The sequence below is a fragment of the Rhinatrema bivittatum genome, chromosome 9 (assembly GCF_901001135.1).
Source record: "Rhinatrema bivittatum chromosome 9, aRhiBiv1.1, whole genome shotgun sequence".
Taxonomy (NCBI): Eukaryota; Metazoa; Chordata; class Amphibia; order Gymnophiona; family Rhinatrematidae; genus Rhinatrema; species Rhinatrema bivittatum.
Window position 1 is genome coordinate 79837041 of NC_042623.1, and position 16968 is coordinate 79854008.

Below are 16968 nucleotides of genomic sequence, written 5' to 3' on the forward strand. Positions count from 1 at the left end.
ACCCAGTCAATATTGGGGTAATTGAAATCTCCCATTATTATTCCACCTCCAAATTGGTTAGCTTCCCTGATTTCTCTTAGCATTTCATCATCTGTCTCACCATTTTGTCTAGGTGGACAGAAGTATACTCCTATCACTATACTCTTACCCAACAAATGTGGGATTTCTACCCATATAGATTCTACTGAGCATTTAGTCTCTTGTATGATCTTTATCCTGTTGGACTCTATACCCTCCCGGACATAAAGTGCCACACCCCCACCAAGTTGATACTCCCTATCATTGCGATATAATTTGTACCCTGATATAGCACTGCCCCATTGGTTATCCTCCTTCCACCAAGTCTCTGTGATGCCAATTATGTCAATCTCATCATTTGCTGCTATACACTCTAACTCTCCCATCTTACAACTTAGACTTCTGGCATTGGTATACAGACATTTCAAAGTGTGTTTTGTGTTTGTATTAAGAACCTGCTTTTCAGTTGTTAGGGATAATTCGGAAATCATTAGCTTCGGCGATTTTTTACATAAAGGCACATGGACTGTTTGCTTTTAATGAAACCTCTCTGTTGAGATGCCCTAACTCTCCTGTTTCATTAGTATCCTTCAAGGATACATTTCTCCGAACCATGCACTGCTGAGTGACTGTCTGCTTTCCCCCTTGTTCTAGTTTAAAAGCTGCTCTATCTCCTTCTTGAAAGTTAGTGCCAGCAGCTTGGTTCCACTCTGGTTAAGGTGGAGCCCATCCTTTCGGAAAAGTCACCCCTTTCCCCAAACGTTTCCCCAGTTCCTTACAAAGCTGAATCCCTCTTCCTGCACCATCGTCTCATCCACGCATTGTAACTCTGGAGCTCTGCCTGCCTCTGGGGACCTGCACGTGGAACAGGAAGCATTTCAGAGAATGCCACCCTGGAGTTTCTGGATTTCAGCTTTCTACCTAAAATCCTAAATTTGGCTTCTAGAACCTCTCTCCCACATTTTCCTATGTTGTTGTTGCCCACATGTACCACAACAGCTGGCTCTTCCCCAGCACGGTCTATAATCCTATCTAGGTGATGCTTGAGGTCTGCCACCTTCGCACCAGGCAGGCAAGTTACCAGGGCGGTCATCACGTCCACCAGCCACCCTGCTTTGTGGAATGGGTTATCGATCATTGTCACATGCATCAGCATCCCTTCTTTTCTGGTTGGACATGTTCCTCCTAGCAGTCTGGAATTACACTGGAGACCTTGTGATGTGAAACTTTACAGAGGATTTTGTTTGTTCATTTCCGTTGACAGGTTACAAAGCTTGTGAAGAACTACAGGTCTCATCCTGCTCTGCTGGAGCTGCCCTCCAAGCTCTTCTACCACAGAGAACTGGAAGCCTGCGCAAAAGGTGCTGTGGTCAATGCCTTCCTGAGCTGGGAAAAATTACCCCGAAAGGGCTTCCCTTTGATCTTCCATGGTGTGAGGGTGTGTAAGAAGTTTTTAACAGATTAACAGAATGTGGTTTGACTTGCTTTATTTATTTATTTAGGTTTTTATATACCGGAAGTTCCTGTATACAATACATATCACTCCGGTTCACAATTAACAGAGAAAACTATCGCCGGGAAGGCGGTTTACATGGAACGAACATGGAACATATCGAATAAACTATAATAAAGTACAATCTAATTTAAAACAACTGAAATAAACTTAGGAAATAACTTGGTACATGTAACTGAAGCAAGATGAACATTACATTATTGCTGCAAGGCAAGGCTGGATGTTTGTTCTTATTGCTTTTAGCTCTCTGGGAAAGCTTGATGGAATAGCCAAGTTTTGAGTTTCGCCTTGAAAGTAATGTGGCATGGTTCAAGACGGAGGTCTGGTGGTAGTGAGTTCCAGAGAGACGGGCCCGCTGTGGATAGAGCACGTTTTCTCAGGGTAGATTTTGCAGGTTGTGTGATCATTCTATTCTGGTATGCCGTTCTGGTTGGTTTGTTAGAAGAGTGTAGTTGAAGCTGGAAAGTTAGGTTGAGTGGGGAGATGTTGTGAAGGGCCTTGTGAATCATCATGCAGGTCTTGAACTGAATCCTATATTTGATGGGAAGCCAGTGGAGATGTTGGAGGATCGGGGTGATATGGTCCCTTTTTTTGGCATTGGTAAGTATTCTTGCAGTGGCATTCAGTACCATCTGGAGTGGTTTGGTAGTGTATGCTGGAAGGCCTTGCAGGAGTGAATTACAGTAATCTAATTTAGTGAGAATGATGGCCTGGAGTACTGTGCGGAAGTCCCTATAGAGTAGAAGGGGCTTTAGTTTCTTCAGTACTTGTAATTTAAAGAAGCATTCTTTTGTGGTGTTATTTATGAATTTGTTGAGGCTGAGTCTGTTGTCTAGTAGTACTCCCAGATCTCTGACTTGAGGTGCTGTGGAGTATCCTGAGGCGTCTGGAGGGTTGCTGGATGTTGGCGGGGCAGATTTATCTGGTGCTATTATGAGGATTTCCGTTTTTTTGGTGTTTAGAACGAGGTTGAGGCTGGTAAGAAGATCGTTGATGGATGAGAGGCATTTTTTCCAATGATCCATGGTTTTGTGTATGGTCTCTGTGATAGGTATGAGAATTTGTATGTCATCCGCGTATAGGAAATGGATGAGTTTGAGGTTAGTAAGCAGATGACAGAGTGGGAGAAGGTAAATGTTGAAGAGGGTGGGGGAGAGTGATGATCCTTGTGGTACCCCCATCTTAGCTTGGATGGGGTGAGATTCCTTATTGTTTATCTTAACTTTGAAGTGAAGGAATGGCCGTGCTTTGTAGAATTTGTATCCATTCTGCAGGTTTTTGATCCCTTTACTGTCTTTTTTTTTTCAAGACTTCACTTTGCTTCTCCCTGCCAGCTGTACCTATCCTCCATGCCACCCAAATTCCTCCTGTTTTTCTCTCCTTTCCACCCTACTGTATACCACCCTATTACAATTCTCTCACAGTTGTGTTTCATGAACACATTAATGACATTGCTATATTAAAGAAGAAGATAGTTTGTGCTAAACTACATAAGTATATAAGACTTGCCATACTGGGTCAGACCAAAGGTCCATCAAGCCCAGTATCCTGTTTCCAGTAGTGGCCAATCCAGATCCCAAGTACCAGGATCCCAAGGAGTAGATAGATTCCATGCTGCTTAGCCCAGGGATAAGTGGATTTCTGTAATTCCACCTTTATAATGGTTTATGGACCTTTCCTTCAGGAATGTCTCCAAACTAGTAGATTTTAGCATGTAAATGACACAAGTAGTCACAGAAACACCTTTCTTTTGGAATAAATGCTGAGGATATGTCTTCATTTTTTTTTTTTTTTTTGCACATGGAGCCAGAAGGGTACACCTGTTTTGTTTTGTTTTTTTCCTCCAGCATCTATAAGCTTCCAGATAAGATCCCTTCTAAGAATGTTTGATAATGCTTCTGTAACTATAAAACATGGACCAACTGTTCCTATTATGTCTTTTTTTTTTTTAACTTTGTATTTATGCAGTTTTAAACATACAAAGCATCATAAGTCTTTGTACAAAGCAATAAGAGGTGATAAAAAGTAACATATAATAGCTGTCAATCAGCTCGATACTGTAAGGCCGCGGTAGAACAGTGCGGCAGTGTCAGGCGCACCCTTCCTCCCCGCACGCACAGTTCTCTTCACTTAGCGCCCGATACTCTCTTCTAATTGCATGCAAATGCATGCCGCGGCTGCGAAGCCTTAGGCAAGCGTTAGGACCACGCAACCCATTTTACTGTATAGAGCGCCTATACAGTATCCTGGGTTCGCGGGCCTAACGCTTCACGGCCGCGCTGGTATCTGTTATTTCAAATGTCATTTCAAATGACATTTGAAATGACAGGTACCAGATGTTCCCCGATGCTCAGCAAACTTTCCCCCAGCCCCCGCTTACCTGCCCTGGCCCCGTCCGGTCTCCGGTGCAGCCCGTCCGGTCTCCTGCAGCCCCGTCCGGTCCCCTCCTCCCGAAGCAAAAAAAAACCGAAAAAGTAGCAAGGCTCGGGCCTGCTACGGTAATCCCTTCTCCCTTCTCCTCTCCGTGCGATTCTCCTCCGTGCGATCCTCCCCTCCCCTCCCCTCCTCTCCGTGCGATTCTCCTCTCCGTGCGATCCTCCCCTCCCCTCCTCTCCGTGCGATCCTCCCCTCCCCTCCTCTCCGTGCGATCCTCCCCTCCGTCCCTTCTCCCCTCTCCTCTCCGTGCGATTTCAGCGCTCAAGGCAGTCACATGCCTTGACTGCCTTGAGCGCTGAAATCGCACGGCCATTCATCCAGGCAGAGGGAGCCAGCCTGCCTGGATGAATGGCCGTGCGATTTCAGCGCTCAAGGCAGTGAGCGCTGAAATCGCACGGCCATTCATCCAGGCAGAGGGAGCCTCTGCCTGGTTGAATGCACGGCTCCCGCCGGAATGGATGCCCGTGCGATTTCGGTAGTCACGTGACTGTAGCAAGTCACGTGACTACCGAAATCGCACGGGCATTCATTCCGGCGGGAGCCGTGCATTCAACCAGGCAGAGGCTCCCTCTGCCTGGATGAATGGCTGTGCGATTTCAGCACTCAAGGCAGTCACGGCATGTGACTGCCTTGAGCGCTGAAATCGCACGGCCATTCCTTCACTGCCGTGCATTCATCCAGGCAGAGGGAGCTGGAGGCCGTTTTCGCCGCTGGCTCCCTCTGCCCGGATCCCGCCGCCCGTCTGAGACTATCGCGCGTCCACCCGCCGCCGCTTGGAACAGGCGCCCACCCGCCCGCGGCCTAGATTTTACACGCGACCACTCGCTCCCCGGCTCCCGCCGCCGCCCGCCTGGACCCACGCGGCCCTCCGACAGGTATTTAAAAATTTTTATTTTTTTTTCTGACAGGTTTTTATGTGTCCCACAGCATTACATTTTCTCGATCATCTCTGTATCGCTTTTTTTTTTATTGTGTTTTATTGTTTTTCAGTATTTTAAGTGGTGTCGATGGGTTTGCTACAAGACTCACAGTCCTAACACCTACTAGGGGGAGGCGGTAAACTAACACGTTAAGGCCGCGGCAAAACAGCGGGTTACTAAGGAGATAATATCAGTGCCCGTTACAGTATCGGAGGGGAATAGCTAATTCCTTCATTATACAGCTAATTCGTTCATTTACACATCATCTACATGCTGGGTGCGGAAAGGGTTATGTGTCTATTTTAGGAAGCGCTAAGGACGCGTGAAACTGGAGACTGTATCGCTGGATCGCCTTACTCGTCTGTATTGTGCGCTCCCAGCACGTTACAGACGGGGAATCTTTAACTGAACGTTACTGTATCGACCTGATTATTAGCAATAATACTGAAAAATGCTCCTATTATGTTGTGTAGATAAAGGGATTGTAATCATACATTTTTTAACTATATAATTGTGAACAGTTTCTAAATTTATAAAATAACTCTTTCAAGAAGTGCTATCTTAAAACAAGCTAGTCTGCAATTAGTATCTATAGTCCTATGGTTAGAAAAATTGTTAGAATGCAAATTCATTCAAAATATTGTACCACATTGCATAATTATCTTGTTCTCTTGGGTCTGTACCTCTTTAGGGTAGCGAAATGCGGGAAGGAAGCAATCCCTCCTGGTTTAACCCCACAGAAGCTGTCCATATCATACGGTACTGCTGCATTCTTGCTAAGAATGTTACCACTTTGGTGTCAGCAAAAGACATTGGAGTGATCACACCATACCGAAAGCAGGTAGGAAACTGCTGTCTCTGGTACAAGTTTTATATGCAAGATAGCATTGCTGATGACTTTTTTCATAATGGGATGGGATACTTAATTTTAAGTGAGAGACAAACTACTAAATACCATATTCCTGAACATACCTAGATCAGTCCAGACCAGTGGGTTATGCACTTCCACCAGCAGATGGAGGCAGAGAAAAAAACTTCGAGGTACTGCTATATATACCACTAGTGCCATCTCAGCTCCTCAGTATTTCTGTCTCCAGCAGATGGTGGTTGTGCATCCTGCAGCTCTGGACTGAGTTTTAGCTCGACTCCCCGAGGTGTGAGGTTCCGATCGCGGGCCATCCCTTGGGTGGAGCTGGGCGAACGGGGGGGTTGGACACCCCCGGCTGTAGAGCCCTCGGATCCGGGGAGTTGGATAACCAGGGCACTGGTTCCCTCCACGCCCTGAAGCCCTCTTCCAGTGCCTCCTAAAGGAAAGTACCCTTGTGGGGATTTTTTTTGTTACTTAGTTTAAAAAAAAAAAAAAAAAGGATTTTTTGCCTTCAGTTTTTTCTTTGCAGGGGCTTTTCTTTGAGGCTTGCTGTTTCAGGCCATGCTTAGCTAGGGGGGAGGAGCATCCTACTGTCCGGAGCCTCCTCGGGCCGGGGAAGCAGCTCCTGGGCGTTTTTGGCCTCAGGGTAGGTGTCCTGAGGGCCTGGGCAGTCAAATCGGAGGTTTGCAGTCATTTTTAACTACTTCCTTCCTCTGCGGAGCGCTAAGCCCAGGCTATTTTTGGCACAGGCTCCATTTTGTTTTTTCGTGGGTCCCGCCCGAGTGCTCAGCCCAACTGTTCCCTGTATGTACCCGGATCAGTCCAGACCATGGGTTGAGCCTCCTGTCCAGCAGATGGAGTCAGACAAAAACTGAAAGGGTATCCTATATCAGGACAGAGCCTACCCTGCATCCCTTCAGTATTCATCTGTCTCCAACAGATGCAGGCAGCTGAACCTGCAGTTCTCCTTCTTACCTTCTTTTCCCTGCGGGGATCTGGTACCTATCTTAATCAGGATCAAGCAAGTATTGATTTTACAAAAAAATCATAACTCTTTGAAAGACTTCTGTGTTATTTTGGGAGAAAGCTCTGTCTCTCTGCTCTGTTGGGGGCCTAGGGGGGCTTGTCCCTTGAAATCTTCAGCCTAGGCCCCTTATTCCTGGTGACCTTTTGGGGGGACACTGGTGGTCCTGTCAATCCCCCTGGCTAGCTGTCCACCTTGCTGAGGAATCCCTCCCCCAGCTACTAGCTGAGATTAAAAAAAAAAAAAAAGTGAAGTAAATACAAACAGTGTTTTTTCCTAAGCTCCTTTTAGCTAGTTTTTAAGCATTTGGACAGCTCCGGTAGTGTGCATCATTCAGTTTCCCTCACAGCAATTTTTTTTTACTCAGCTGATGCCGCGTTCCTGCTTGTGTGTCGCCTGCAGGGAGTCTGCCCCGAGGCTTTCCCGCAGCGGCCTCTGCGGGTGCCCGCCAGGTGGGGAGGGCCCCTCCTCGGCACCCGTGGCTACGGCGACCCGGGGGCGAGCTGCTTGCCGCATGGCTAGGCCATTCCCATCTCGGAAATCCGCAGGAACAGTGGCCATTTTGGAAACTAATCCTGATGCTGAATCGGGGCTGCAGGGGGGAGGAGAGCCCGATATTTTAAATTTCTCCTCCGGATTTGAGCCCCCTCATTCCCGGGAGAGGGTGTCTGACCCCCTATACCCCCCTCTCCTCCCCCCCCTCCGGAAAATCTAAAAATCGATTCTCTACCGAGTTTGTGCTTCTCATGCACAAGTCTTACCTCGCTAGCCTACAGGAGGAGGCCCCCAGGGCCCCCCTAAGATTCCGCGGTTTCCTCCCTCGCAACCTCCTAAGGCGCCGGAGGGGCAGGGTTCCGTTAGGGTGGTCCTGGTGTTCCCGCCACCTCCGGACCCCCCCCAACCGCCGTCTGTCCCTGATCTGGATACTGATCCACTGCTTCCTAACCCCCCCCCCCTTTGAGGGGGACGACCCATGAGTGCTGCAATTATTTCAAAGGGAGGAACTGGAACCGCTCATTTCCTTCATTCTGCAGGAACTGGGGGAATTGAGGTGCCCCCTCAGGATACGGTTACTGCCGCTATGCCTGCTAACGTGGACCCGGGACTTAGGGCTCCTCCACGTACTTTTCCGTTCCATCCTATGCATAAACTGATGCTCCTTCGGGAGTGGGAGACCCCGGAGGCAGGACTACGTGTGGGTAGGGCTTTGGACAAGCTCTACCCACTTCCTGAGGACTGTTTGGATCTGCTTAAGATACCCAAGGTAGATTCCTCCATCTCTGCGGTTATCAAGCACACCACCATCCCGGTGGAGGCTACGGCATTGAAGGATGTCAAAGACCACAAGCATGAATGCTGTCTCAAGCGCATCTTTGAAGTTTTGTCCGTAGGAGTTCAGTCGACAATCTGCAGCAGTCTCATGCAGTGGGCAAGCCTCAGGTGGGTTCAACAATTACTCTGCACCCAAGACCTCTCCCGTCTGTAGAGGCGGAGCAGGCGGATCGGCTAGAAGGCGCAATTTCGTATGGGGCTGATGCCCTTTACAATCTTCTCCGGGTGCAAGCCAAAGCCATGGTCTCCGTGGTCTCGGCCAGATGTCTCCTCTGGCTGAGAAATTGGTCTGCGGATACCTCTTCTAATGTGCAGTTAGGCACTCTCTCCTTCAAGGGTCAGTTGGTTTTTGGGGAGGACCTAGAACAGCTTATTAAATCTCTCGGCGAGAATAAGATTCATAAGCTGCCGGAGGACCGTCCGAAACAGTCTAAGACTTTCTTTCCTTCCCGCACTCACTTCAGAGGTCAACGTCGATATAACAGAGCCCGGGGCTCCCTTCCGAGAGGCAATGCTTACAGATGCCAATCCAGATCTCATTCCTTTCAAGGACGTCGACCCTTCCGGGATGGTAGCTAGCAACACGCAGCCACCAAGTCCACTTCCCAATGAGATACGGCTGGCCCATCCCTCCATTCCAAACTTAGGTGGCGACTGTCCCTGTTTCTCGAGGAATGGGCCAAAATCACGACGGATCAGTGGGTCCTAGAGGTAATAGAAAAAGGCCACGTGTTACAATTTGCTCAGGATCTACCGGACCTTCAGCTAATCTCTCCCTGTGGAAGTCGAAAGAGGCCTGCGGTCGACCAGACCCTGAGCAGGCTGCTGGAACTGGGGGCCATAGTTCCATTCCTGGTGGAGGAACAAGGGTTCCTTCAATATTCCATATACTTAGTCGTTCCCAAAAAGGAAGGTTCCTTTCGTCCAATTCTGGATCTCAAGTGAGTCAACCGAGCTCTCAAGGTTCCCCATTTTCGAATAGAAACCCTGAGGGCGGTAATAGTGGCGGTTCGCTCAGGAGAATTCCTGGCATCGCTCGACCTGACTGAGGACTACTTGCACATTCCGATTCGCTGCGACCATCAGCGGTGCCTCCGGTTCAAGATCCTGAGTCAACATTACCAATTTCGAGCACTACCATTCGGTCTCACTACGGCACCGCGCACATTTACCAAAGTCATGGTGGAGGTGGCGGAATCTTCTTTGTCGAGCAGAATTCTGGTCCACCCTTACCTGGATGATTGGCTCATCCAGGCCAAATCGGAGTCTCTCTGCAAGCTGGCGGTTGACAAGTTCCTGAATTGTCTGACCTCCCTGGGGTGGATAATCAACTTTCCCAAAAGCAAGCTCCAGCCATCCCAGACCCTGGAGTTCCTGGGGGCGCGATTCAACACCTGAGCTGGCAAGGTGTTCCTTCCAGACGAGAGAGCGCTGAAACTCAGGACCCAAGTGTGCACCTTTCTTTCTCTTGCTCTACCCACAGCCTGGGACTACCTTCAGGTCCTGGGGTCCATGGCCTCCATTATTGATCTGGTTCTGTGTTGCGCATATGCGTCCATTACAGAAAGCGTTGCTATCCTGCTGGAAGCTGATGTCTGAGCAATTTCGGATGCCTCTCCCGCTCTCTTGAGTCTACCGTCGTCGAGCTACAATGGTGGCTCTCGCCTGCTCGCCTCTTGAAGGGGGGTGTCCCTTCAGACGCCGCAGTGGATCATTGTCACGACAAACGCCAGTCTCTCCGGCTGGGGAGCGGTGTGCCAGACCCAGTCTTCTCAGGGCTACTGGTCCCTAGTCCAATCTCACTGGCACATCAATCGATTGGAAGCTCGAGCGGTACGCCTGGCTCTCAAGGTCTTCCTTCCCTTACTCCATCGTAAGGCGGTGTGGGTTCTCTCGGACAACTCCACCACGGTGGCCTACATCAATCGACAGGGATGCACCAGGAGTCACCTGGTGGCTCTGGAAGCCAGCAAACTCTTCGCTTGGGTGGAGCATCACCTAGAGCACCTAGCAGCGTCCCACATTGCGGGGAAAGAGAATGTTCAAGCCGATTTTCTCAGTCGTCAGCGGTTAGATCCCGGTGAGTGGGAGTTGTCAGACAAGGCGATGGATCTGATTGTCCGCAGGTCGGGTCCCCCACACTTGGATCTGATGACCACAATGAACAATGCGAAAGCGCCCCGGTTCTTCAGCCACAGAAGGGAACATTGCTCGGAAGGAGTGTGCGCTGGTCCTTCCTGGCCTCAAGACATTCTGTGTGTTCCCTCCTTGGCCACTGGTAAGCAAAGTGCTCAGAAGAATCAAGCTCCATCAGGGTCCCGTCATTCTAGTGGCTCCAGAGTGGCTTCACAGACCATGGTTCGCGGATCTGGTAAACCTAGTGACGGACAGCCCTCTCCGACTCTGTCATCTCCCCCACCTTCTTCGGCAGGGTCCCATGTTTTTCGATCAGGCGGATCGCTTTTGTCTAGCGGCCTGGCTTTTGAACGGCGGAGGTTGAGAAAGAAGGGATATAAAGAAGTTATATCCACTCAGTTGAGAGCCTGGAAGCCGGCTACCTCTCTCGCTTATGTCCGGGTCTGGAAGGTGTTCGAAAATGTGTGTGCCGCTTCAGGAGTGTCGGCCCGTAAGGGGCCGATTTCCCAGGTTCTTTCCTTCCTCCAGAACGGTTTCTCCAAGGGTTTGTCTTTCAGTTCCTTGCGGGTGCAGGTCTCCGCCTTTGGCTCCCTCTTAGGCAACATTGACGGTTACTCAGTGGCGGCTCATCCGGATGTCATCCGCTTCCTCAAGGGGGCCAAACATTTGAAGCCGCCGGTACGGGCTACTTGTCCCTTGTGGAGTCATAACTTGGTTTTTTGGGTTCTCTGCGATGCTTCCTTCGAACTCTATGGAGGGCTACACTTAAGGATTTGACCCTCAAAACTGTCTTTCTGGTGTCCATTTGTTCTGCCAGAAGAGTTTCGGAGCTCCAAGCTTTGTCGTTCAGGAAACCTTTTGTACGTTTTTCTGATTCAGGGGTATCTCTTAAGACGGTACCCTCTTTCTTGCCAAAAGTCGTGTCTTCTTTTCACATCAATCAGTCAGTAGAACTTCCGGCTTTTTCTTCTAAAGGCATCACAAGCACGACTGAGTGTGATCTGCACCACCTGGATGTGAAACAGGTTTTGCTCCATTACCTCCAGGTTACGAATGAGTTCCGGGTCTCTGATCACCTGTTTGTCCTGTGGAGTGGCCCAAATAAGGGAAATAAGGCTTCAAAGACCATGATTGCACGGTGGCTAAAGGAGGCTATTGCGTTGGCCTACATCTGTAAGGGCCGACCAGTGCCAGAAGACCTAAAGGCCCACTCCTTACGTTCTCAAGCCACTTCTTGGGCGGAGAGTCAATCAGTCTCTCCGCAGGAAATATGTAGGGCAGCCACTTGGAAATCTCTGCATACTTCTGCTCGTCATTACCACCTGGATGTACATGCTCCAGTTTTTGGCTCCTTCAGGCAGCAGGTTCTTTGAGCAGGACTGTCTCTGTCCCACCCCGTTTAGGGAAGCTTTGGTACATCCCATGGTCTGGACTGATCCGGGAACGTACAGGGAAAGGAAAATTGGTTCTTACCTGCTAATTTTCGTTCCTGTAGTACCACGGATCAGTCCAGACACCCTCCCTTACTAGAACTGTTCAGTCCGCTCAAAGTTTCTTTCGTTACAGGTTTTTTCCGGATACCTGCATTTTCTATTATTACGTAAGGCACCAGAAGCATCTTACAGATGACTAGGAAAATAAATGTTTATGCCAGCGCGTTCTTTATGCAGAATTCTTTCATTTGTTCAAATGCTCAATTGTTTAAAATGTATCAGTGTTCTTGTTGCTTGCTTGATCTTACGGGAGTTATATCTGCTTTGAAAGTTTTTATACTGAAGGGATGCAGGGTAGGCTCTGTCCTAATATAGGGTACCCTTTCAGTTTTGGTGTCTCCATCTGCTGGACAGGAGGCTCAACCCATGGTCTGGACTGATCCATGGTTCTACAGGAACGAAAATTAGCAGGTAAGAACCAATTTTCCTATTTTTTGTTCTGGGACTCCAGGGAAGCTGGGGGAAGGACTGCCATATCTGAAAGTGCCCAGGTGGAGGTCTGTAGGGCCTGTGGCCTGGTTTTAGAGGTGGATGCTCATTCTCTCTGTGCCTCATGTGCTGCAGGGAGGAGGGGTCATCTGCCAAGGGCCAGAAGCCCAGAAAGCCTAGGCACTAGCCTGGGGGACAATCGGGAACAAAAGGTAAACCCCCGGGGTCGATGGATACCCAGGGGAAGGAAGCTCAGGAAGTCCCTCCCCTGCTTTCCCCACTTTCCCTGGCAGTGGTAGAACCGGGCCAGGGAGAACCGAAGGATACAACTTCGGATTCCAGTAGCGTTGATGTGGGTCCCGAAGGTTTCTCTCCGGATTTTGTGCTACTAATGCATGCAGCCTTCCTGGCCAGGAAGGCTGAAAAGAGGAGGTCTCAGGACAGCGCTGGTGGCTCTGCCAAACGTCTGAAGTCTCAGGTTCTACCTTCTCCGTGCCCTCAGGCACAAGGGAGCCGTGGAGATGCAGGGACCATGGGGGACGGGGGATCTAGCCACGCCCCAGGGTGATACTGACCCCGATCTGGACTCAGATGCTGGCAGGGACGATCCATTGTTGCTGGACGCCTCTGGGGGGGGGAGGGTGATGACCCTCAGGTGGTCAGGCTGTTCAAGCAGGAGGAATTAAGTCTCCTTATTCCCCAGGTGTTGGAGGAACTGGGGCTCAAACGGTCACAGGAGGATTCGGACAGTGAAGGGGTCAACCTGGTCCTGGACGGGCTGCGAGGACCCCCCTCTGCTTTCCCAATTCCGAAGGAAATTCAGAAGTTTATCAGCAGGGAGTGGGATGCCCCAGAGGCTGGTCTCAAGGTGGGATGGGCCATGGCCAAGCTGTACCCGCTGTCAGAAGAGCATTTGGAGCCCTTAAGGAACCCCAAGGTGGACGCTGCAGTAGCAGCAGTTCCTAAACTACCATTCCGGTGGCAGGGTTGGCCGCTCTGAAGGACGCTCATGACCGGAAATTGGAGGTCCACCTGAAGCTCAAAGCCTTTTTAAAGTTTCGGCTTTGAGCCTCAGAGCGGCAGTCTGTGCCAGTATGATGCAGCGCGCCTGCCGGTGTTGGGTCCAGCAGCCCACAGGACCTGGCCTCCGCGGGGATCATGTCCCAGATGCAGGCGGCTTGCCTGGAGGCGGGGGTGGCATACACGGCAGATGCCCTGTATGACCTGGTACGAACATTGGCGTGTTCCATGATCTCTTCAGTGGCATCCAGACGCTTGCTGTGGCTCCGGAATTGGTCGGCTGGCTCTTTTTCTAAAGCTCACCTGTAAAATCTCCCCTTCAGGGGGAAGCTCCTGTTTGGTGAGGACCTGGACCAGCTGGTGAAGTCATTGGGAGAGTCCAAAGGCAATAGGCTCCCGTAGGATAGATAGCCCTTCCGGAAAGCGTTTGCCCCAAGGAGCTGGATTAGAGACTCCAGGAGATTTAAGTCGGGATCCAGACCTTTCTCGGGGTGACAACAGTCCTTTCGCAGAGCCAACCGAGCAGCCGGCCAGGGCTCTGGGGCTGGAAAACTTTCACAAAGAAATCAGGATCACCCACTCCTTGGAGACAGCTGTAGGAGGACGGCTGTCCCAGTTTTACGAGGAGTAGGCAAGAATCACAATCGACCAGCGGCTTCTCCAGGTGATCCGTGTAGGCTACGCCTTAGAATTTTCACACCCTCCCAGGGACGCCTTCCTGGTGTCGTGCTGTTCTTCCCGAAACAAGCGTGCCGCGGTGGAGGACTTGCTATGCATTCTGTTAAGCCTGCAGGCCATTGTTCCAGTTCCAGGGGTGGAACAGAGAACTGGTTGGTACTCCGTGTACTTTGTGGTGCCAAAGAAAGAAGGAACCTTTTCGCCTCATCCTGGACCTCCAGTAAGTGAACCGGAGTCCGAAGGTACCACACTTTCGAATGGAAACCCTGCGCACGGTGATTGTGGCGGTGCGCAAGGGAGAGTTCCTCACCTCCCTGGACCTAACAGAGGCTTACCTCCATATCCCGATTCTGAGCGATCATCAGCGGTTTGTGGTTCTCGATCCTGGGGCAGCATTTTCACTTTCTTGCGCTCCCCTTCGGTCTAGCCATCAGCGTCCCGCACCTTCACCAAGGTTATGATAGTCGTGGCGGCAGCCCTCAGGCAGGAAGGGGTTGTTGGTGCACCTGTACCTAGACGACTGGCTCCTCCAGGCAAAGTCGGAGGAAGATTGTCGGCGGACTATTCTTCATGTGACTCACATGCTGCAGTCGTTGAGCTGGATGATCAACCTTCCCAAGAGTCACTTGATTTCCTCCCAGGTCCTGGAATTATCTGGGGGCTTGCTTCGATACTCACCCGGGCCGGGTGTTTCTAACTAAGGACCGGAGGCACAAACTACAACAGCAGGTGACCAGTTTTCGAGGGCCGCGGACACCAACGGCCTTGGGACTATCTGCAGGTTCTGGGAGCCATTGCTTCGACGCGAGAGCTCGTCCCGTGGGCCTTTGCTCACATTAAACCATTGCAGTGGGCTCTCCTGTCCCTGTGGAGTCCAGTGACTGAGCAATATCAGATGCGCCTGCCCCTGACCTCACAGGCCAGATCCAGCCTGGAGTGGTGGTTAGTAGACGCCAATCTGCAGAAAGGAATGTCCCTCGAAACCCCGGACTTGGGTGGTGGTTTCCACGGACGCCAGCCTGCGAGGCTGGGGTGCGGTGTGCTTAGGCGCAGAGCGGCACAAGGCGTATGGTTGGAATCAGAATGCCTTTGTTCCATCAACCGCTCAGAGACCAGGGCAGTCCGCAGGGCCTTGGAGGCTTTTCTGGATCTGGTACAGGGGCAGATGGTTTGCCTGTTTTCGGACCACGCCACCATGGTGGCATATCTCAACAGTCAGGGAGGAACCAAGAGCCCAGCTGTAGCCCGGGAAGCTCATCTCCTCTTCAATTGGGCTGACCGGCATTTGGAGAATAGAAGATAGACATTGGGCAGATGCTGGAGAGTTATGAACATGGAGGAAAGCACCCTCCCAAAGTAATAAGCCTGGGAAACAGATTTCAGAGAGAAACAGGAAAGAAACAAAGTTCTTGCTATAAACAAATTGCTCCAAAATACTTAGATATGTGTGAGATGAAAAGATATTTTTAAAGAACCTCAGGGTAAAGAATATAATTTTTATTAAAATAAATGAAATAGACATAAGCAGAAAGAGATGATATAGATGTAAGCGTGAAGATAATGATTTTGGACAGAGGCGGACAGAAATGAATAACATGAGCACAGGTGGTCTTATAACAAATTCCTAATTGACTAAAAAATACCATGAGTGGGAAGTTGCACATTGGTGCACTTTTAAGATCACAGCTTGCTGCTTTTCAAAGAAGCAATAATACTGCTGCCCCTGGGGCAAACTGTATACTGTGAAGACCTGGCTTCAGATCTTCCTCCTTGAATCGACCAGGAATGTTCTGGAGGCATTCACAGTTCCAAAGTGTAGGGGGAATCCGTCCTTGTACAACAGAGACACCTAATAACCAGTATTAGAGTTCATGATCATAGTGTTCCAGAACGAGCCCTGGTGCACAGTTCCTGGACAGGACTGTTGCTGCAATGACTAAGCTAAGTAAGTTGGGTGGGGATATAAAATAGAGGGAAATCCCTGATTTCTTATTTCCCTGCCAGTCCAGTGTAGACACATGGATTATGCTTACCTACCAGCAGATGAAAATGGAGAACACATTTTCATGCTGTCGTCATCTTCTATGTAATCTAGTACAGTGGTTCTCAACTTAGTCTTTGGTCACACCTAGCCAGTCAGGTTTTCAGGATATCCACAGTGAATGTTCACGATAGATTTGCATGCACTACCTCCATAGTATGCATATCTATCTGATGCATATTCATTGTGGATATCTGGAAAAACCTAGTACAGCAGGGAAAATTTTTAGTAGTTAAGTGATAGTATTTGGTCTGGTGTAGCAGATTGGAGAATTAACTCCTGAGGCAATGACTTATTAGATTGTACTCCTTTAGAAGAATCAGGTCAGAGTTGGAGGCTTTTCTTAGATGACAGTCAGAACGGACTGCTCTTCTTGCCTTTTCGGAAATGATTTCCTGCTGGGTCTTGAATTCCTTTTGTTAGTTGAGGGAATTGAATCCTTCCTCCTTCCTCCCTTCTCTGAGCAGCCTGGGTGGGTTTTTTTTTTTTTTTGGTTTGTTTTTTTTAAGCCTTCTCATGGGTGCAGCATAAAGTTAAAAAAAATAAATAAATAAAACCTTAGGTATCGCTGGACCTTCCCTTTTGGGCTCTTCTTCACTATAAAGGGAACATCAAGTAGAGTACAGTCACTCAGTAAAAGACTTAGTTTTTGGGTACATGCCAGGTTCTTATGGCCTGGATTGGCCACTGTTGGAAACAGGATGCTGGGCTTGATGGACCCTTGGTCTGACCCAGTATGGCATGTTCTTATGTTCTTCTTATAAAGGAGCCCTGACCAACGTGCCGCAAATGCGCAGTAGAGAGCAGCTCTACCGCGCATGCGCGGGCGAGCACGTCGGTCAGAGCTTGCCTGTTAACAAAAATGGTGCTGGGAGGAGCAGTAGGCAGCGGTGACCAGTAGCGGCGGCGGCGCAAGGGAGGGAGGGACCTCCATTCCCCCCCCCCCCCCCCCCCCGGAGATCCTCCGTCTGCGCCCTCCGAAGGGTTTGTGAATGAGCTGAGAGGGGGAGTGACTGAGGGGAGGGAGGAGGGAGTGGGAGGGAGAATGGGGAGGGAGGGG

At 49.9% G+C, this 16968-nt stretch overlaps 1 protein-coding gene across 4 annotated transcripts in view; it reads left to right on the forward strand.

The window, feature by feature from the left end:
• The window catches only part of MOV10L1 (Mov10 like RISC complex RNA helicase 1), a 546310-nt gene that overhangs the window by 398332 nt on the left and 131010 nt on the right, over positions 1-16968 (forward strand). For 3 of the 4 annotated variants that reach the window (XM_029617022.1, XM_029617023.1, XM_029617024.1), the window contains 2 exons: positions 1283-1456; positions 5579-5728. In XM_029617022.1, coding sequence (XP_029472882.1) covers positions 1283-1456; positions 5579-5728 — 324 coding nt within the window. The remainder of the gene's footprint in view (positions 1-1282; positions 1457-5578; positions 5729-16968) is intronic. The other variant, XM_029617025.1, reaches the window with a different exon arrangement.